The 22,670-nt window shown below is 37.7% G+C and overlaps 2 protein-coding genes across 6 annotated transcripts in view; one reads left to right on the top strand and one right to left on the bottom strand.

Moving 5' to 3' along the window:
- PLEKHA3 (pleckstrin homology domain containing A3) overlaps positions 1-22,670 on the top strand; it is a 26,649-nt gene extending 3,979 nt beyond the window's left edge. For 3 of the 5 annotated variants that reach the window (XM_015634246.3, XM_033516030.1, XM_033516033.1), the window contains exons 3-8: positions 745-900; positions 1,352-1,488; positions 2,415-2,579; positions 3,739-3,782; positions 4,306-4,421; positions 5,349-7,567. In XM_015634246.3, the coding sequence (XP_015489732.1) occupies positions 745-900; positions 1,352-1,488; positions 2,415-2,579; positions 3,739-3,782; positions 4,306-4,421; positions 5,349-5,476 (746 nt within the window). In that variant the 3' untranslated portion in view covers positions 5,477-7,567. Of the gene's footprint in view, positions 1-744; positions 901-1,351; positions 1,489-2,414; positions 2,580-3,738; positions 3,783-4,305; positions 4,422-5,348; positions 7,568-12,042; positions 12,169-22,088 lie in introns of those variants that run through there. The other 2 variants (XM_033516032.1, XM_033516031.1) reach the window with 2 other exon arrangements.
- The window catches only part of TTN (titin), a 240,011-nt gene continuing 227,832 nt past the window's right edge, over positions 10,492-22,670 (bottom strand). Inside the window, exons 291-299 of the mRNA XM_033516034.1 lie at positions 22,323-22,628; positions 21,931-22,230; positions 21,112-21,687; positions 20,712-21,017; positions 19,429-20,022; positions 13,358-19,311; positions 13,116-13,269; positions 11,893-12,186; positions 10,492-11,768 (exon numbers count right to left, since the gene is read on the bottom strand). Of these exons, the coding sequence (XP_033371925.1) occupies positions 11,470-11,768; positions 11,893-12,186; positions 13,116-13,269; positions 13,358-19,311; positions 19,429-20,022; positions 20,712-21,017; positions 21,112-21,687; positions 21,931-22,230; positions 22,323-22,628 (8,783 nt within the window). The 3' untranslated portion in view covers positions 10,492-11,469. The remainder of the gene's footprint in view (positions 11,769-11,892; positions 12,187-13,115; positions 13,270-13,357; positions 19,312-19,428; positions 20,023-20,711; positions 21,018-21,111; positions 21,688-21,930; positions 22,231-22,322; positions 22,629-22,670) is intronic.

The following is a 22,670-nucleotide window of genomic DNA, read 5'->3' as shown; positions in this document are numbered from 1 at the left end:
TATGTGCACGAGGTTCATGCTTAAAGTTATGTCAGCTGGCTGTTTAGTTCTGCTACTTTTTCCTGTTATGACCAGGGACAGAAACTGAATCATAAAAGCCGGTTTTCCAGAAGAGCAGCAGCAGTGATCCGAAAGTGGAGATTTCTATAAACCAGAAGTGTTTAGTCTTTTGGTTTCCCAAGTAATTTTTACTTTTGTCACTGTTACCAGCTGTACACATGCACAGCTGATGTGTGTATTTGATATAGTAAGTGAACTGTTTATTCCAAAGTTAGAGTTTAGTCTTTACTGTATTCCTAACTGTCGATCAGCCTCCTTGGCTAATAGCAAGGTGTTTTCTAGCTTCCTGCTGCTGTTAACTATGACTTTTTTCTAGGTCCTCACAGGTGACTGAGCTTGTGATGTGGGTAATTTCATATTCAAAAGCGGAACTTAATTTTTACTTTACATGAGCCACTAAGTATTTTTCATGTGGTAATTGCTTTTTGTTAGTGTTTCTTTAGTGTAGATTAAATCAGTGAAGTAAAGAGAGGAGGATCACATTTTTAAATCTTTTTTTTGCCATTCCAGTTGATTTTGCTTGTAACCTTGTTCTTTTGGTGAAGGAAAGGGGGAGAAAGGTTGAGCAGCTTTGGGGTTTTCCTTACTAAGCAGTGGTGCATTGTGATTTACTGTATTACTGTGGGATTATCATAAGCATTTTAAAACACTTCAATTTCAATTTTTTTTCTCTTCTATCACAAGTTCATGCAACAGACAACACAAGAATGGAGCTAATCATCCCAGGGGAGCAGCATTTCTATATGAAAGCAGTTAATGCAGCTGAAAGGCAAAGATGGCTGGTAGCACTGGGGAGTGCAAAAGCCTGTTTAGCAGATACCAGAACAAAAAAAGAAAAAGGTATGTGTGTTACCTAGAGTAGATCACTTCTTCAGATAATCATTGTGCAAATATTGTGGTACAAAGTCAGTATTATTGTACTTTAATATAAATTGTAATTATTTCTAGTCATCTCTATGGTAAATTTGGTAAATTCTTCCTCAGTATTAGTTACTGAATTGACCTGATGTATCTTAAGAAGCTGAAATACCAGCAAGGTGTTACTGTCACTAGAATAAACATGCTGTTTATAGCTGTTGTGAAGACATTTCATTTCTGCTGTTACAGTAACTTTTTATAGTAGCTATTTTTTTTTTCCATAATTTTTCATGGATAGCCTAATGTAACTATTTCCAGCCACTCTGGTGGGTGGTATAATTTTTAAGTTGATACTCAAATGAAAAGTGCTTAAAAATTACAATGTGTATGTACGTTGTATGCAATAAATTGATATTTCCATTTTTTTCCATAGAAATAAGTGAGACCAACGAATCTCTTAAAACCAAAATGTCCGAACTTCGTCTCTACTGTGATCTTTTAATGCAGCAAGTTCATACAATACAAGAATTTGTTCACCATGATGAGACTCGCTCTCCTCCCAGCATTGAGGTGCACAATTCTAGAATTTCTTTTCATTCCATTATATAATACACCTCAAGTTACTGTTGGTGTCTTAAACCTTATTTATCTCCCCAATGCTGGGAAACCTAATGTAATGTCAATTTTTGAATGCTTGAGTGTAGATGTAGTAAGAATGGTTTTCTGTGTGTAAAGTACCTGGATGGTTTAACTGTAATTGTTAGGAACCAAATGTGTTGCTGAGCCATTTGGTTGAAAGGCCAGAAGAGCTATCATATGAGCAATACAATATTTTGTCTTGTTTTGCATCTCTGTTCAAGTAGTTGGAGCAATCTTAGTTTGTCCATTCTTACTTTGTTACGTGGGAGGGTATTCTATTATTTCATCAGTGAAAGCTAGTGTTCCAGGCATTGGAAACATGCATTGTAGATATTTACCACTGAATGTGCACAAGTACAATACTAGAATGTATTCCTGCTTTTCAGTGAAAGGACTGGAAATTATGAATGACTTCATTCTTTGCACACTTGAACAGCATGTGAACAGTATTGTTCGTCCTTTAGTGCAAAGCCAGGGGTTGATGCTAAGGCACAACACAGCAAGTTTTCAGTTTAAGGAGGTGAAATGGACCTGCAGCTCCTTTCTCTAGTGTGATAAAACTGTTCACACCTTCTGCTGCAATTCATTTATTTCACTGAATGATCTTCTGGTACCACTTAGTCACTGTGAGAAAAGCTTTGTAGTAAGGCTTTGTTGGCTGGTACCCTAAAGAAACTCAGATGTCAGAAAGAAGTTGCTTTATGGTAAGGTGTACATTTGATTAACAAAATGGGAAACGTAAATTCTTAGTGGTAATGAGGGAAATTAATGTGTCTGGGAGAGGTGATGGAGGAAAGTTGTATTTGCATCTTTTAATTTTTTTTCTTGCTTATGCTTCTGCTTTCATTTATTTTCAGAACATGAATGAAGCCTCTTCCTTGCTTAGTGCCACATGTAATACATTTATCACAACACTTGAAGAATGTGTGAAGATCGCTAATGCCAAGTTTAAGCCAGAAATGTTCCAGCTGCCTCACCCTGATCCCTTGGTTTCTCCTGTGTCACCATCACCTATTCAAATGGTTTAGACATTTTTTAAATATTATCTTTTCTAAGTGTCATACTGGTGGTTGGACTGGGGGGAGGAGTGGCGGAATGCCATGCTATTGTTACGTGATATGATGTCAACAGTTGTAATCTTGACTGTGTTATAAATCAGTACTGATCCCAAATATAAATCAGTTTTCCATTCTCAGTCTTTGTTTGCTAGGCTTTATATCATTAGAGTAAATTATCATATGTGTCAAGGCCCTATGATTAGGTTATCTCATAAATGAATGAGGTTTAACTATTCCTCAGTTCAACTGTTTGATTTTTTTAGAGTGCACACTGTACACTGATTATAAAAATTACGTAACTTCACCTCCTGCTTAAGTGCTTTGTGACTTGAAGCACTTCAGCAAGATAGCATGTTTCAGTGTATGTAATTAAAGATATTTGTATTAATATATCATTCCCTCATCATCATCAAACAACATTAACAAAAAGGTATATAATGATAAAGATATTACTTACATAACTTTTCATTATTGATAAATTCCCTTAGAAGGACAGTGTATGGGGAATCAAATGCTTTCTCTGTTCTGTGTATGTATTCCAAGATGAGCTGGATTGTGCAGTTTTGTTGTGGGAATCTCTTTCTTTCCATATGGATTTCTCATCTCTTTATCTCCACTTTACTACAAAGCTGCTCATTATGATTTGAAATAATAACATTGATATACATAGAGATTTGACAGTGATAGCAGGGAAAACACAAGGAATCAAGAAGCATAATTTGGCTTTATTGTTTAATGAGGAATTTAAACTTCCATTTGGTAAAGGAAAAATATCTTGATACTTCTGTATATCATAGCAATTAACAATGGCTCCTGGAGGAGCTTTGGTGCAAGAGGGAATGAATTCCATAGATAGGAGGTAGCATCTTTTTGTAGTAACCTATTCCTTTTTCTTGTGTGAATGTTCTAAAACATTTAATACTGATGGCAATACATCTCTTTTCATATAGTTTAATCAGATTTTTAACTGAGAGTGGTTGCTTTTGATAAAAAAAAATTGCCATCTCTCTTTGTAAAGACTGTAAATAAAGTAAAAAATAATGTAGATATCCATATCATTCTTCTGAGTAGCTTGTGACGTTTTTGGTGTTGTTTGTTCTTTGGAATTTTTTCTTTCCCCTAGATGAAGCGTTCCATTAGCCATCCTGGTCCTTGCTATTCAGAAAGGTAATTTTCTTTTTCCTTAAGATTTTTTCTTGTGTCTCAATAGACCTCCCTGAACTTGCTAGCATTAAATTAAAAATATGAGAAGAATTGTTTGCTTGGGGAAAAAATTAAAAAATCATAAGTTGATCTAATTTTGAAAACAAAAGGTGCAGATTATCAGCTATTGGTGGCAGCTGTTATTTTTAATACAGTACCAAAATTTCATCATGCTAGAAGCTTTATGCAAATGGCTTGTTTTGACAAGTTAATGCAATTAGAGTGCAAAATGTTAACATTCTTTTTCAGTTAGTATTTCAGATTCTCAAATTATTTCCTTCATTTTAATTTCCACTTTCAGGCTTTGCAGTTATGAAATTATGATTGTTGACTGTTCTGTTTTTAGTTTGCTATAGTAGACTAGTATAGTTAAAAAGTATTGATACAATTTAATCCAAACACCAAAGTTATTTTGAATTTAAAGTATATAAAATTTGTGTTGGTTGTTACAGATTTTGCTTGCTAACAGAGCTCATTTACTTTGTAGGATTAATCAGTCTGTAAAAGAACCCAGTTCATCTCTTAATCGATTTTCTCAGCGGCGCAGAAGAACATACTCAGATACAGAATCTTACAGTGATACACCTTCTGAAGATTCTCAGAGTAAGTTTGAAAGGGAGTGAGTTTTCTTTGTATCTTTCAGTACAATTTATTTCCCTGCTTACAGCAGATGTTCTAGCACTGATATCAGCATGAGGAAAAAGATACAATATGATATTGTTCTATTCTATTCTATTCTATTCTATTCTATTCTATTCTATTCTATTCTATTCTATTCTATTCTATTCTATTCTATTCTATTCTATTCTATTCNTTCTATTCTATTCTATTCTATTCTATTCTATTCTATTCTATTCTATTCTATTCTATTCTATTCTATTCTATTCTATTCTATTCTATTCTATTCTATTCACCTGTATAGTTTGTTACTTGGTCGACTTGTGTTGGTTTCCATCCATAATACAAATGATCTTGCAGCTGGAGTAGTTACATTCAGTGTCACAATCAGTGAGACTAGTTGCAAGATAAAATGAAGACATGTCCAGAAAAGGGATGTTTGTACTAATAGACTCTTGCACAAATGATTATCTGGTAAGTGATGTGGAATATTGCTATTTGCCACCTGCTTATTGTCACAGAAGAAAATTATCTTTTTTTGACTTCTGTGAATTGCAGGGGTAGTTTTCACTCGGTGCATTGTGGAAAGATGGTTCATTTCAGTGGCTTCTTGTGTTTTGTAGAGAACAGCACTTTTCAGAAGGCACACAGCCTTGCCAATAAGAAAGATCATGATCAGAATTTATTCCCTCCTGTTTAGGTGGGCTGACTTAGTAGCCAATTCTTCCATGCTTTTTCCTTCTGAGTCTCGCTGGCATTTTGACTTTATTGTAGCTCCTCTCAAGCAGACTTCAACTTGACTAGTTCTTCTGTTTGCTTATATATAGTAAATACTTCGCAAATACAATAATTGACAGATTGGACAATACTTTCAGGAATTGAAAATTAAATACTTAATTGATCTCTTTATAGGATCTGCTCATTGTTCTAGAAGTGCTGTCAATGGAGACCTGGTATCCTCAGCCATCCCTGAAGAAAGTAAATCAGTGTCAAAGGAAAGATCTGAACTGGAAGAGACTCTTTCATCCTTTTCCTCCTGAAGCAACTGAAAGTATTAAATTTTCTATAAATAATGCTATGCAAAAGCTGCTGTAATTATACTGTTGTTATAGGAAGTAGTTATTTCCCTTTTTAGAAGGATTTCTCTGCACTTTATAGAATAACATAAATACTATCTTTGAAGTGTATTTTATCTTTATATAGTTTATTTGCAAGAGTATTTTCCTAATATTTCACAGTTTGAATGTGCATTTTTTGGAACAAATGATGGCTTTAATAGATAAGCATCCACATTTGTAAATGCAGCTCTTTTTAAAACCTGTGGAGGTTTGACTGATACATTAGTGAACAAGCATTATAAATTTCAGCAAAAGGTTTCCATTATTTTGGAGAAAATGCAACTTGTGCCATGGGCCTCTTGGTCATTTGAACCAGGTCATCCACCTGGAGCTGTGATTAGCCCCACAATGGCTTTATTTTGCCAGTGTAAGGGCTGTGGGAATGGGCACTAATGGTCTGCTCCAGCAGCTTGACGGTAATTGACATTGCCGCCTTTAAAAACACAAGGATATACATAATCCAGTCCTTATTTTTAGGCAATGAAAGTAGAAATATTTAGTGTATTTTTCTAAACAAATGTATAAAAATAACTTAATATGAAGTATTTGTACCAAACACGGGATATTTAATAGTTTTTATTTATTTATTCTTTTTTGCATCAAAAATTTCTACCTACTTTCACTACTAAAGGTCTAAGATCTACTAAAAGCTTCAAAATGTGCATAAATTGTTTCTGGGGTGTGTAGCATCACAAATAATTAATTCAGTGCTGTTAAGATTTACTCTGCTTACTTAAGATGTGTTTTTAGCAAAGTATGGTAAAAACAAGAGCTGAAATGTTAGACTGTTCTAAGCTGCTGTTGTAATGGATATTTGTATCTATACATGTTTTATTTATGACATATTTATACAAAAGGGAGCGTCTGTTTTTGCAACTCCTTTATATATCATTTGAGGATGGTATACACCAGAAGATGGATTCTGCTCTCAGTTACATCAGTGTAAATTTGCATTAACTGTAAGTGAGGTCAGGGTCTGACTCTTAATAATTAATGAGTAATATAGTGTAATAGTGCCTACTAGCACCTTGGTCAAGAAGGTTGTTAATGTAAGCTTTTGGGGATTTTTTTGGGTGTTTGTTTAGGGGTGAACTTGGTCTTAGCTGTAGAGCACTTTAAGAAAGCCATTTACTGTTCTTGATTTACACAATTGCTAAAGAAACATACAGGGTTTTTTGTACTCAAGCACATACCAAAATCTGTTTTTATAATCAGATCTTAAATTTGGTTGAACTAGTCTTCCTTTTGTGTGTATAAATAATTTCATGCAGGCTGGAAAGAACAGATGGGAATGGGAGCTTTCCTTATAAACTTTCAGAATGTTGATTTATCTAGATCAAAATAGGTCCAAATGTTGAGGAAAAACACAAGAGCTGTTGGTCTTACATAAAATGCCAGTTTATAACCATTATGTCAGGTTCAAGTGGAATGGAATTATTTGTAAAAGAGGTTTGTGGATACCAGCTCAGAGCTGTCATTTGTGCTCAGTTCTGTCAGTTTTCATGCAAACTGGCATATGCATATCAGCCACACACATGCTTGTACATATTTTTTTCTGAATGTTTGCTTTAATGTTCTGTAGACATGACAATTGTAAAAATATGTATTAAAGAAGATATTCAAAGAAGTAAACTACATACTGCACTGAGAGTGTTGTCTTAAATAATATGCTGTCAGAGGTGCCTTTTGAAATTTCACTGAGGTTTCTGTCAGTGTCTGCAGTGTTAATTACATGTCACAATGACAGATACTTTTTCTGCTTTCAACTACTGTGAAGAGAAGAGGTTGGACTCCACATTGTGAAAAAACAAAGTGGGACTGATCAGTGAATGTAGTAGTAAGTAATAATTTTAAATACTGCCAGAAGACAAAAGTTGTGATCAGATCCAAGCACAAAATTTGCATGTAATTGCTTTAGTGCTGTTCTTGTTTTTTCTAGGTCCGCAAAGCCATCATTTCAATTTTATGCATATATATGTGATATGTTTCTATTAAATCAGCCTTTTTTATAGATACCTGTGCAAATATTCTAAAATGTATTTCAGTGAAAGTAGTGAAGATGATATGCTGTCATAGTATAGTGATACTAACTATAGTTGAGGTTAAGAAAAAAATTTTGAAAATTACCTAGCTGAATTACAATGATCCATGCATAGTAAGACTAAAAAGTACCTGGCTGGTCTTACATATTTTATTTACAAACTTACGGGAAGCTTATCAGGAATGCCTGATTGTATCATTCTTTGTAGAATGAGAGCTGAACCTCAACAGGATAGGTAGTTGGTACTTCTAGTTTTGATCTCACATGCCTCTGAAGTGCTCAATCTGAAACCAGTTCAAATTTCTAAATAGTAAGTATTCACACTTAAAGAATATAAACATGGAACATGTATTTAGGTGAAAAGCGGTAACTTCAGTTGTATCGCTGAAGTTTCTAACGTCAGATAATTAGAACTAGAATGCTTGGAAATTACAGGCTTCCATTATAAAGAATTAACAGTAAGGCACTCAATGATTTGGAGAGTTGTGAATACTGAGATTACAGTGTTCAGGGGCTTTAAAGCACTGTAAATTAATGTTTGTATGTCCTTCAACTTAGAAATTCAGCGTCATTTTTTAAACTTTTATTTTTTCCCTGTCAGAAAAAGTAATCTTTGGGGTAGGAATACTTCAGTGATTGCATGTGCAAAAAATTTTATTCCTTACTTAAAAATTGAAATCACACCTATTTGTTTTTGTTAAGGTTATTTTCACAAGTTATAAACTTGCATTTCGCTCTACTCCTATCACTTTAAGTATTCTAGTGTAGCTGTTTTTCCTGTTGGTGTAAATCAGAAACCTTTAAAAGGGGTATAATACCTGAATAAAGAAAATGTCTTATGTATGGAAACCAGCTACAATGCAATAAAATTAATCTCTCAGTGTTATTTCCACCATCACAGTTATTTTTCTCAGGCCGACACATGTAAAATATTAGTAGAAACTACATAGCTCTATAGTAGGATTTAGCAGCTCACAGAGCTTTGTTACAAAGTTTTTCCTTATGCATTAGAACTCAGAAAACATGAGTGCCAAAGGCTTTCATACCCCGTATCAGTGGTGGGATATTTTCCTAAACTTGGTCCTATAGCACAATAGATTTGATCTTTAAAAAGAGCAAATGACAGCTGACAAAGTTAGAAATCCCAGTATTTGACCTGGATATAACAAGTAAAAAATTCAAAATGTTTAATTCTTTTCAGCGAGAGACAGCTTAATTTAACCCTAAACCTAACCTTGAAAAATCTTATTCTTAGGGATGTGTTTGGTGAAATATAATATCAAAGCTTTATTGAAACCTTTTTTGAAGGTTGTGACTTCAGCAATGTCACTCTAGGTTAGCATTTGTTTAGCAGTCTTGTGGAAAAACACTGGCTCAGCTGGTTGGCCTGCAACATTATCTATTCAAGCTGTGTTTCAGCAAAGCCCCTAAGTATTTTAAATCCTATTTTTAGACATGTGAGTGGCTCATTTGCCAAAAGTTCTTGCTTAAGTGCTGTGCAGAGTTGATGAATTTGCTTACACCACCACACCAGTTTGCTTCCTCTTCATTGACTGGCTGTTTTGAGATTCAGCAGAATTAGATTTTGAGACTGAATTTCCAGTAGCCTTTGTGCTGAAGAGGCCACGGTTAAATCTGCAGATGCTATATCTCTTTCTGCTGAGATGATTAAATATCTAGTGCGTTTTTAGTGTTAGTTTTATTATGTGCTTATTTACAGAAATTACTTTTACACAAGTTACACAAGCTAACAAGACTACCTATGCATTTTTGTGTTGTATTGAGTTTGTTGGTTGAAGTGTTTTTAAACATCTAAAGAAATGAGAATTAGAAGCTTTCTTGAGTTTTATTTTTCCCCTTTTTGAATGGTTTAAAGATTAAAAGACACAGCCTTTTTTACTTAGTTTTTATTCTTTTTTACTTTCCTCTCTAAGGAAGAAATACCATGCCGTCTTAAACTATTTCATATTTATAATTCCTGCTTCCATCACTTGAAAAAGTTTTGATATTATTCTGACCCAGAGCTTAGCTCTTCTGAAATCCTTATTTTTATTTTAGTCCTTGTTTTGTCCCAATTTCTTAGTTTTCCTGCATAATTTGGATAGATAGTGGTTGATAATATATAAGGTTATAGGAAATTATAAAAAAGGGTTCTACAGTGAGTCTTTTTGGAATAGGTTTTTAAACATTCTGTCTGCTTTATTATTTCCAATGAACTTGAGTCTTTTGGTTTTTTTAGTGTTAGTGGTATGCTGAGAATCACAGTAATGCTTCATGTTTGCTAACTAATGCTCTTGCTCCACTTCAGAGAAATTTACAGCTCCTGAAGTGTTGCATTTCTGTGAATGTGTTTGCTCTCAAGCTTTTTCTACAGAGTGAATTCTAGAAACAGACTTGCTCCTTTGACCTTGATACTCCTTCCCCCATAGATAACATATGTCAAACCCCTCCCACAACCCCCCAAACGTGAAGACAGGCTTTGCTCTGACAGATATGTCAGCTGACTTGTGGAATGAAGAATTAATCACCCATGGGAGATGACAACTTGTTGGTCCAGGCAATTAGGGTCAAGTAGTCTGTATTAGCTGCAGTTGCCAGAAAAACAACATGGTGTAGAGGAAAGCCTGGAAATAACAGATGGATAAGCACAATGCTTAGGCATGTGCTAAAATTTATCCTTTGTCAATGAAGAACCTACAAAGAAAAATTTTTTTAAAGTGACTTTTTCCAAGGCTGGCTGGTGGACAGGCTGTTTCTGATAGATGGCTGGATTGTCAACAGTTAACTACCTGGTTTATATTGGAGAACTGCATTTCTACCTCATCTTTTGTTTCAGCCTGTAGTATAGTACAGGAACTGTAAGAATAACATAATAAATAATGAAGGAGTCACAGACTTTATGGTGCAGAAAGCATGCTTTATTTCAAATGAACAAATCTATGTCAAGGAGGTTCAACAGCTACCAAGCTCTATTACTACATTAGGAGAACTAAAGCAAATTGAAGTGCAGGCTGGTATTTGATGTTGTAGCAACAGTTTGTTTTCAAACTGTGGTTCATAGCTTAGTTGCCCGGAAGTGACTACTGGGTGTCTAATACTACCACACAAACTCAATCACTGCACCCTAAGAACCTCCAAGATGGGGTACTGCTGCTGCACTTGAATACCTAAATAGCTTTGTTGATTAAGGGGATGGCCAGGTGATGTTACTTTTTTAAAAGCTATTCAGGCAGTCAATATGTCAGAAACAGTACACAGTGGGTGAACAAAGTGCTGGCCGCTTGCACTTTGTCCAGAAATTGTCAGTCAGGTATGAAAATTATGACATAATCAGATCCAATGTAAAACATTAAAGCAATGCTTACAGGAGGGTAATTGCAAACATCACCAATGCCTTACATTTCTGATTCAACATAAATATTTGTGCACGTATGAAATACTGTGCACAGTATCATGTCTTAGGTGTAGGTAATCATCAACAGGGAGCCTCTCTACCTGTTGAGGCATTCTTAGACATCAACAATGAGTTGAGGTGCAAAAATTAGTTAAATGTTGAGCAGGGTAGTCATTTTCTAGGAAACTTTCCCCTGCCAACTGTTAGTTCCAAAAGTTACGTTTCAAAATGTCATAAAATAAATGGTACAAAACTTCATAACCGTTACCTTCGGCTATATACAGTATGTACATGTCAGTGAAAAAAGTGTTTTAAATTCTTAGGTCAATAATGACTATAAGTCATAATGTATAGATCTGGACTTTGTCTCGTTCAGGTAGGTAAAAAAATATTTTTCTTTTATATTTACATATCAGATATTTCAGTCCAAAAATGAATCACTTGTAAAAATACAAGTGTAAATAATACAGGTTAAGCTCTCTAAGGTGATCGGATATTTATATTCACAGTGGCAGAATCTGTACCAAATTCATTCCCTAAATTCAGAGTATAAAGTCCACCGTCATTCTTCTGGACATCCATGATGATCAGGGTGGTTAGATCTTCACTGGTTTCGATGTGGAATCTGCCTTGCTGGTCCTGACTGGTAATTTTTCTCCCTCTGCAGTACCATGTTATTTCAGGAGCAGGTTCACCCGAAAAGGCACAGGATAGTGTGAGAACTTTTCCTTCTTCAATGCTGATATCAGATGGGAGAGCTTCAATTTTGGGTGGTACTCCTTTATAAAATAGGAGAAGAAATACCAAGTTAGTCTGTTTTCACTAAGCTATCTGGCAGCTTTGCTCTGAGGACTACTTCAGGATAGCTGAAGCACTAACTCTGCTAATAATCGTAATGCTCACCTCTCAGATCTGATTTAAGCATTTTACTAGTTGAACTCTCCAGTTGAGCCATGCTAGATTTCCCCACAATACTGCTGGAGCTCATCTCTACAAAGGATTCTTTCATGGAGGACATGCTTTTGGCAGACATGCTTTCAAATTTCATTTCAGTCATGCTGCTACTGCTGAAACTGCTGAATGAAGCCTCTTGTTTAGAAGAAGCCATTTGAAAGGACTGAGAAGAAAAACTTTGGTGCATGCTTGCGTCGCCACTGGTCTTCAATACTACCTCTTTCGGAGGTTCTTCAACTAGAGCTGAGGAGCATTGCAAACATAGAAGGAAAAAGCAACAACATCGCATTAACGAACAAAGTCATGCAGTTCTGTATGGTTAATTTTACAGAAATGAAGAGGGCATACTTTGCTTTCAATGGAAAACTGCAGTGGAGTATATACTTGTTTACAATCATTAGATTCAAGGAATTCAAATCACAAGCAGTAATTTAGAAATTAAAAAAATAAACAATGAAACTTACAGTATGTATGAGCTTCAAGGAAAAACATACATACTTAAGAAAAAACATCACACAGTGTTTCTTATTAGAACCATTACTGGAATTAGATACTGGGAAGTTGTGTGTGTTCAGTTCATGTTTGTAGAAGCTGTGAAACATTTTCAAGTTCTTAAAAACACAGAATAGTAAAATCTGTATTTCACTGCATTGTTCTGTAGCTATAAAGAGCAACAGGAAAGTTCAGTCACTGCAGCTTTGCTTTAAACCCAAACACAGTCATGCAAGCAAATCACAGCCACACCTTGATGCTAGGAACTGGGATATGGTACAGCAAATAAAATAGTAAACCCAGTTCAATTAAGTTGCCATAAAATTTTTTAACTGTGGAATGAATTTGTTTTATTGTAACACATTTTGTTTGTAAATGAGGAAAGAATTATTACCAGCATCAAGATCTTATTAACATACTCATCCTAGAACAAATGCTCATAGCTTTCTCTTAACATGCACCTGTTGACGGAATAGAGCACCTCTGTGCTACTTTGCGAGTGTTAAAAAGATTTCTAATGCTGTTTTAGGGCTGTATATGTAATATACAAAAGAAAGATGAACTTCTTAAAATACTGAAGTCAACACTACCAGTGGATTTTACTGTAAGTCATTTTAGTAGACACAGTACAGCAAAAAGTTATGATGATTCTGAACAAGAGATCTGAAGAACAAACTTACGGAGTACAGTCAAAGATGCTGTAGCAGAACACTGCCCATGGTAATTTTTTGCCTTGACTGTGTATTTTCCAGTGTCACTCACTGCTGCATTTCGAATCTCAAGAGAATATACATTTTTAGAGCGAGATACTCTGAGGTGCGATGAAACTGCAATCTAAAGCAGAGAACAAAAATGGTTTCATTAAGGTCAATTTTATGGATAATTCTAATTTTTCAAGTAAACATATTAAATGATTACTTACAGGTTGATTATTCTTTAACCACTCAACTTCAGGAGAAGGTTCCCCAGAAACCTCACAGGTGAACAACACGTCTTGTCCTTCATTGACATTTTGAGACTTGGGCTGCATGATGAATGCTGGTTCACTGGAGTGCTCTTTAGAAAGGGTCACAATATACTGGCATTTAATAATGCCTTCATCAGTTTTACCCTCACAGGTGAGTATACCTTCATCCTTATTACTGGCCTTTTTGATAGTTAGTGTGTGATCACTTCCAGAAACACCGTATCTGTAATCATCTGAATTTCTCAGCTCCATTCCATTCAGCACCCATTTTACTTCAGAAGCACCAGGAATACTGGCTTTCAATGTCACTTTCTGCCCTTCAGACATTGTCATTTTAGTTGAAGAAGCTGTAATTTCTGCTTTCAATTGTTTGACATCTTCTGTAACAACTGACTTTTTAATGACTTCTTGAACTGCAGATTTCTCTTCAGTTGCCACTACTGATTTCTTCTGGGTAGAAACCATAAGTAACTCATCTTCTTTCTGAACTGTTTTATGAGATTCAGATACACCTCTTACCTGGGAATGGATATTTTTAAATACTTGGCCGGTAAACTGGAAGTTAGTTTTTGAAACACCTCCTTCCCCAATAATTTCACAGGTGTATTCTCCTTTATCAGATTCCATGAGCTCATGGATTTTGAGCTCATAAGTGCCATCTGCTGCATAATGAAACTTGAAATGATGGTCTTCTTTCAGTTTTTTACCATCCTTATACCAAGCCACTTCTCTGACACTTAAAACATTGCTTTCAACTGCACAGGATAACTTTACCTTATCTCCAAGAGTTTCTGCTTTCAGATGCTGTTTTATCTTTGGTGGAGAAGCAGTTGGTAATTGTACTTTCTCTGTCGCTACCATTTTGTCTCCAGGTGGTGATTTAGCTTTTGGGGGACTGCTGATGGGTTCAGGAGATTTCACTCGTTTAGGAGACTTAACTGGCTCTGGTGACTTTACACGAGGCTCAGGAGATTTGATCCTTGGAGGTGATGTAATTGTTTTTTCAGGAATTTTTGTTCTTTGAATGGTCAAAGTAAAATGGGCTTCCTGTCTTCCTTCAGAGTTTTCCACAACAACAGTGTAACTTCCTTCATCAGATATCTGGACAGAAGAAATTTCAAAGGTAGACTTGTACTGTGTTCGTGTTACTTGGAAGCGCCTTGAAGAAACAATAGGTTGACTTGCACGGAGCCATGTTATTGTTGGTGCTGGTTCACCATCAACATCACAGGAAAATCTTGCAGTCTCCCCTTCAGAAACTGTGATTGACCGTGGCTTTGTAAGGATTGTTGCTGGCAGAGTGCTTTTAAATGCTTTGTGTGAAGTCCTTTCTTCCAATGATTTTCTTTCAGCTGCAGTGACTTTTTCTTCAGAAGCAGCATAGTGTTCATAAGATAAAAGTGATTCTCTTGTTGCTGACACTTCTGATTTGACCTCTCTTACTGAGGAACTTGCTTCCGTTTCAGATGCTTTCTTAAACGAGGAGATTGCATATGCCTCTGTTTTTGTCAAGTCAGGTAAAATTGGCCTTGGTACTTCTTCATCTTTTCTTTGGGAAGAGTATGTAGTGTAATCTCCTCCAGTAACATCTAGTGTTGCATAATCAGAGCATTCCCCTTTGTAGTTTGTGCAAACAGCTCGGTATGTTCCACTGTCATCAATATGGCAGTCGAGAATCTCCAGAGTTAATACACCACTCGTATTGGTAAAGTGTATCTTACTGCTCTCTTGGAGCTCAATACCATTGTGGTACCACTTCACTTCGGCAGTTGGTTTTGACTGGACATTTAGAATGAACCTGGTATTATGGCCACACGGTACCCGGTGTGAGCGCATTCTCAGGGTAATGCGAGGAGCATGGTCAAGGGTGAAAGGCTGCTGAGTCAGAACTTCATATTTCCTTTCCATCGTTTTTTGAGTTTTCAGAGCAGATTTCATGGACTCATATCTGGAAAATATATCAAATCTTGCCATCCTCTCAAACCGGGAGAGAGATCTTTCACTAGACACTGGGCTAGGTGAGCGTGGTCGAGTTCTCTCTGGTGTTGGGGATCTTCTCTCACTTTCTTCAGGAGGCCGTGAGCGAGGTCGAATTAATTCAGATACAGGGCGCATCAACTCAATGTAAGTTGGAGAAAGGGATCTTCTTCTCCTAAGTAATCTAGAGGGAGGTGAAAACTCCCTGTGAGCATATTGTACCATTTCTATTTCTTCTTCTTCTTCTGATGTGATCTCAGTTATTTCTCTTTCCCTCCTTCTCCTGAGTCTGCTCTTTTCTTCCTCTGCCATATATTTGAGCTCACTCCTGTATTCAGAGAGTCGCTGATCAGCGCCAACAGGCCGGAGCAATTCTTCATCTTCCCTCTCATCCATTATTCTTTGCTTTTGTTTAGGTGGTCTGTAGGCAGCCCTGTCGTGACGTTGACGAAGCTCTGCATAGCTTGTGCTGGTCTCAGCTTTAGTTGGAATGTGATAGCTTGAATACCTCAGCTCTCTTTTTCTTTCTTCCTCTGAACTGACCTGTGCTCCTGCAGTAGAATATCGAAGGGCAGACAGTTCAAAGCGTGGGGGGCTTCTACTTGGTGGGGAAGCAGAAAAGCCTAACTCCAGCTCTTCTTCAAGGCGCAGTCTTTCCTCTTCAGTTCTCTTCATGGCTAAGTAGTCATCTATCGGCATGAGCAATTCCTCATCAGACAAGTCGCCAAGCGATCGCCTTCTTGGTCTGTAGTGATATTCATACTCTGGAGATGGGGAACGCCGGCGTGCTGGTCTGACAATTTCAAGATCATCTTGTGTCAGCTTTGGTATGCGCCACTTAGGCTTGTACTGATCAGAAATGCGTGGCAGTGGCATCACATAGAATTGCTCCCACCTGGAAAGACGTATGCGTTTCTGACGTTTCTGAACAGTCCTCTCAAGTTTTCCTGGCATTTCATACTGGTCCCGCAGCCTCTTATACCACTTCATGTCTGACAGAGGCACAAAGTGTTTAATATGCTGATCTTCCTCAAGAGCAGCACGCACATGTTTGCGAGGCTCTGGAATCTCATATGGCATACGAAGTCTCCTTTCCTCCTTCTCCTTCTTTTCTTCTTTCTGAATTTCATATTCACCTTTAACAGTCTTTGAGCTAACAGCTGGTTTATACAAGATAGCAGCTTCTCTGAGAGCCTCTTGTGCAGTTTGTGTCAGTGGAACAGCTTCAACCCCAGAAAGGATTTCTGCCATTCGTAAGGTCTTGTCAATTTGCCTTTGTACATGCTTCTCCCGCTCTTCCTCTGACTTGTACTCACGCTTGACATATTTTAAGCGTTCAACTTTTAGATAAGCCTGACAGCTTGTAGATCCAGCACTGTTTGTAGCAGTAACTCTGTAGTAGCCACTGTCTTCCGGTAAAGTATCTCTGATATGCAAAGCATAATAATCTAAACCTTCATGAATTATATCAAAGTTGGGACCAAAGGATAGAGGTTGACCATCTTTCTCCCATGTCAATGTTGGTTTTGGCACACCAGATACCCTGATCTCAAAACTGACATTTTGGCCTTCTTGACATTCAGCATTTGCCAGCAGTCTTTTAAACATTGGCCTGAGTGTGGCATCTGCTGGAGGCGGATGTGGAATCACAGTCAGCTTAGCTTTACAGCTGTCTTCGCCATATTTATTGCGTGCCACAATACTGTATTCAGCATCATCCTCTTCAGTGACATTATTGATGACAAGCTGATAAAGACCTTTGTCTGATTCAAACGTATACTTCTTATCATCATCTCCAGGTTTGATTTTCTGGCCTGATTTGTACCATGTTAAGCGAGGTTCTGGGTGAACCGTTATAGTTACTCCAAACCTGACATTTTCTCCAACATATGCAGTGCGGTTAAACAAAGGCAGAGTAAATTCTGGGGGATGCTCTAACAGTCTCATGGTATCAACTCGTCGTTTCACTTTTCTAACAGTTCTGCATCTGTAGTGCTCAGAAATTTCTCTCACGCCTTTAACAAAAAGTTCTGCATAAGAGCTGTCCTCACCATAATCATTTACTACCTTGCATCTGTAGGTACCATCATCTGATTTAGAAACATCTTTGACATACATGGTTGCCACACCATCTTCATATTTGATTTCGTATTTCTCATTGCTTTCTAATTGCCTCATACCAAAGTACCATGTGACTTGTGTGGACTCGTCATAGTTTTCAATCGTACATACATATTTGGCATGACCTCCTTCTTCTGCAACATTATGCTTTATCTGCCCAGCAATAGGCCCAATGTCTATTGGGGCAACTTTAACTTTTGCCACTGTTATGCCTTTCTGGGATCTAATTGCACCTCCACAGGAAATGCGGGCTACTGACACAACTGTGTTCCACTCCTTCTTTACTAGAGTTTGATAGTAACGCCTGTGCCTCAAGGTCTTAATGGTTTTAGTGCTGGTCTTTTCCGTCTGCTGTTTTAGCCACACGTGATTAAGTGCTTCAGTAGCTGTCATTCGAGATTTTCTTTCCTTTACTAGCAGGCGATCAATGAAGTCCATGGCTTCAATGCTTATGTCTTTGAATGCTTCATCCTCAAAGCTGTATTCAGCATTTAGAATATTTTCAATGACTTGTTGGTTTGTTTCAGCAATGAAAGGGTTAAGGCCACTGAGAAGTATGTATGTTAGCGCACCAACTGACCACATGTCGGTAGCTGTGCTGACTAAGTCGTGGTGATGTACTTCAGGTGCATAATATTCAGGAGAAGTGAACTGGAGTCTAAAGCCATCTCCAGGCCTCAACTGTCTGGCTTGACCAAATTCAACAATTTTAATTACAGAGCTTCTTCTTGTGAAGTAAATAATATTGTCTGGTTTAATATCAAAATGTCCAATGCTTTGACTATGTAAAAATTCTAGTGCACTACAGACCTGGCGTACATAATTTACTATTTCTCTTTCATTAAGTTCAAATGAAGCTGTGCTGATTCTTTCAAAGATGTCAACCCCGGAAATGAATTCAAAGATCATGACCAATTCTTCTAGGCTCTCAAACGATTCATGAAGATACAGGATGTTTCGGTGCCTAGCAATGTTTAGGATGGAAATTTCTTTCTTTACCAAAACTTGGTCAGCACCCTTTACTTTGACAAATTTGGCCAGGTAAGTCTTTTTTGAAACTGCCTCAACACAGCGGTGTGCAATGCCAAACTGCCCACGTCCAAGCTCTTCTGCAATCATGTATTTGTCATAGAGCTCCTTTGTAGAATAGTGAGCTGCTTTAGCTGCTGTAATTTCTCTGGTTTCATCAACTTCTTCATCATAGTTCAATACTCTGGTCTTATCTTCCTTTGTTACAATTGGATCAGTAGGTTCAGAAGGCTGACTTTGGCCGAACTTGTTCTCTGCAATGACACGGAACTGATAGGTGGTCTTACCAAACAGGTTCACCACCGTGTATCGTGTATCACGAGCTTGTGCAACACGGATCCATCGCTCTGCTGTTGTAGCACGTTTCTCAATAATGTAGTTTATGATCCTGCTTCCACCATCAGTAGCTGGTTCATTCCAGGTTAAGTTGACTGAATCCCTTGAAATGTCAGTTACCTTCAGACCTCTGGGTGGATCAGGCACATCAGCCACATCTAATTCAACTGTTTTTTGATCGATTCCAAATCTGTTTTTGGCACAAACAATGTAAAACCCTGCATCTTTTCTGTCAACACCATTTGGGAATACGAGAGATGTGAATGATCGTGTAACAATGACTTGGTAGTGTCCATTAGTATCAATGAGATCTTGTCCCTTCTGCCATGTGATCACAGGGGCCGGCTTGCCACTGAATGGAATCTTGATGCTCACCACTTCCCCTCGGAGGGCATGAACAGCTCCCATGCCTTCCAAATTTTTGGGCAAATGAATCTTTGCAGGAACTGGAATAGAAGGAGGAAGAAAAAACACGTAACCAAAAGCACACAATAAGAGCATCAACAGTCTAAATATTCAAAATTAAAATGAATTTGTCTTGATTATCAAGACCCTTCATTCACCTTCAACATCCAGAGAGGCAGTGCCAGACACAGATCCTCCTTGGTTGGTAGCTCTAACTTGATACACCGTGGCATCATCATCTGTTACATTCGTGATGACCAGCTGGTAATATCCACCCTTGAATTCCTGTATCTTGATCTTTTCCCCATCTGGCATGATTTCTTTGCCCTGTCTGTACCACTTGACAATTGGCTTAGGATGACCAGTGACTTTGCAGACAAATGTGGCATTAGCTTGAAATTTCACATTCAGATTCCTTAGCTCTTCCTTGAAATGTGGAGCTTTAATTGGTACATCAGATTTTGGAATGACTGGTTGGGATACCTCACTCCACTCACTTTCACCACCAAGATTTTCACATTTTACACGGAACTCATATTCAAGACCTTCAATAAGATCTTTCACAGAGTAGACTGTTTCACGAATTTCATCTGTTGTCACAGAAATCCACTTGTTTTGTTTTTTCTCACGCTTCTCAAGATAGTAGGTTCTAATCTTTGCACCACCATCACTTGCAGGTGGCTTCCATGAGACAACGCAAGAATCCTTTGTGACAGCACTTGCTACTGGCTGACCGGGTTGTCCTGGTTTTTCTGTAAAGAATAACAAAGTTCAAAAACTGACGTGAGCTTGCCTTACTAATTAATTACAGGGTATGCTGGTTTTGGCTGGGGTAGAGTTAGCTTTCTTGCCAGTGGCTGCTATGGGGGCTGTGTTTTGGATTTGTGCAGAGCACAAGGTTGATGATACAGAGATGTTTTTGTTGCTGAGCAGAGCTTACACAGGGCCAAGACCTTTTCTCCTTTTCACACTGCCATGCTGGTGAGGAAGCTGGGGGTGCACGGGAGGGTGGGAGGAGACACAGCCAGGACAGGTGAGCCCAGCTGACCAAAGAGATATTCCAGACCATATGACACAATGCTCAGTATAGAAAATGGGGGAAGGGGACATAAAAAGGGACATTTGAAGTGATGGCATTTGTCATCCCAAGACACTGTTATGTGTGATGGGTCCTGCTCTCCTGGAGATGGCTGAACACCTGTCTGCCTACGGGAAGCAGGAATTAATTCCTTGTTTTGCATTGCTGGTGAACACAGCTCTTGCTTTCTTTAATGAAACTGTCCTTATCTCAAGCCAAGTTTTCCAGCTTTTTCCCTTCTGATGCTCTCCCTGATCCCACTAGTGGGGCAGTGAGTAAACACCTGTGCGGGGCTGGGCTGCTGGCTGGGGTAAAATGAAACCACGGGGGCATAGAGACATTGATATTTTGGGCTCTACTTACCAAATGGAGGCTTTATAAAAACTACTGATGAGACCTCCAGTGCTTCACTAATGCCATACATATTCTGAGCAGAAACACGGAAATAATAGCCTGCATTTTCAGTTAGGTTAACAATTCTACAGGTTGTGCCTGAGATACTTGAAGATACAAGTTGCCATTCTGCTCCTTCCTTGGCTTCACGTTTCTCAATGATGTAATTGGTTATCATAACACCTCCATCATCCTCTGGTGGTTTCCAGCTTATCACCACAGAATTCTTCAGTATAGACTCTATAACAATTGGCCCTACTGGTTTATCTGGTTTATCTGTACAAGAAAAAACAAAAAAAAATGGTTTCTTTTTCCAGTCAATATTTGATAAAATATTTCACAAAGATATTGAAAAAAAAAAAATTATTACCTTGTATTTCCACATTAAGTACAGTGTCAACTGTTCCAAATGTGTTACTGAGCTGTACTTTGTACTTCCCAGCATGAGTCTTGTGCTGGACATTCTTAATAGCAAGATGAGTATACTGTTCTGTGTTCTCAATAGTAATTGTTTCTGATCCTCTCAAAGGTTTGTTGCCATGGAACCAAGTTATTGCTGGTACTGGCCGTCCAATATACACAACATGAAGGCGGAGGGTGCCACCTGCACCTGCGTAGTATTTCTCTTTCAATGGGAAGCCGGGGTGGAACTGAGGAGGAGCCTGCAATAACAGCTTGCCACTAGTTTCAATTTCTCCAACATCATTGGTAGCCATACAAGTGTAGAGACCTTCATCCTCCTGTTCATCTGTCATTACTGTCAGTGTATGATTGCGTCCATCAGATGACATTTTGTATTTTCTGCTTTGTACCAGCTCTTTGCCGAAGCGGTACCATTTAATATCAGGCAAAGGTCTCCCAACAATCTGGCACGTCAGCTGAGCTGCCTCACCCAGTTTAGTTGTAACATCCTGCATTTCTTTTTTTATGGCAGGTGCTTCTCCAGCTACGACAAAGAAAAAAATAATGATGATTACTATGAAATTATCCTCTATTACTTACTGTATTACTGGAAATTAATATTCATTATACTTTATCCTCTTATACTTGAAAGACTGTCCTTTGGGACAATCATGCAAGCAAATATCATGTAAAACAAATAGGCAGCATGTTAAATGCAGCACCATGGTTTATGATGCATCAAATTGCAACAATATGACAGCAAATGTGACAATGTATTTTTGCTTACATGTTAATTTTGTTTTCACTGCCATAGCGGTCCTTCGAGGTCTGCTGAGGCCAGTCTGATTTTCTGCAAAAACACGGAACTCATATTCTGTGGCCTCTAGTAAACCTCCTACTGTAAACTGCCTGTCCTTGATGCGTTCCTTATTGCATTTTTTCCAGGTGCTTTCTCCAGACTGGCGATATTCAACCCAATAGCCAAGGATCTCTTTGCCACCATCGCTTTCAGGTCGTTCCCATTCTAATGTAATGCTATCCTTAAATATAGAAGTGATCTCAATTTCTCCAGGTTGGCTTGGTTTGTCTGAAAATTAAAATAAATACAGAAAATCAATTTTTGTCTAAATGTCATTAAGCTGCTCTTCAAAAGATCTGTTAATGTGGACATTATCTTACCAAATGGATCCTTGCATACAACTGGTTCAGAAGCAGGACTTGCTTCACTTTCACCAATGTCATTTTGAGCAATGACGCGGAATTGATATTCAGCATCTGGAACAAGTCCTGTGACTGTGTACATTGTAGTGGTAATCTGTGTCTTATTATGCCGAACCCATTTTTCTGTAGATGTCTCTTTACGTTCAATATAGTAGCCAGTTACACGAGAACCACCATCATCTTTAGGTCTGGACCAGGACAAGTTGACAGAACTCTTTGTAACATCAAGCACTTCAGGTGGGTTGTTTGGAGGCTCTGGTGGATCTGTTAATAATTATAATAATAATAAAAAAGAAATAACAGTGA

The sequence above is a fragment of the Parus major genome, chromosome 7 (genome assembly GCF_001522545.3).
Source record: "Parus major isolate Abel chromosome 7, Parus_major1.1, whole genome shotgun sequence".
Lineage (NCBI taxonomy): Eukaryota > Metazoa > Chordata > Aves > Passeriformes > Paridae > Parus > Parus major.
Note: the sequence above shows the minus strand (reverse complement) of the source record. Positions and strands in the feature narration are given on the sequence as shown.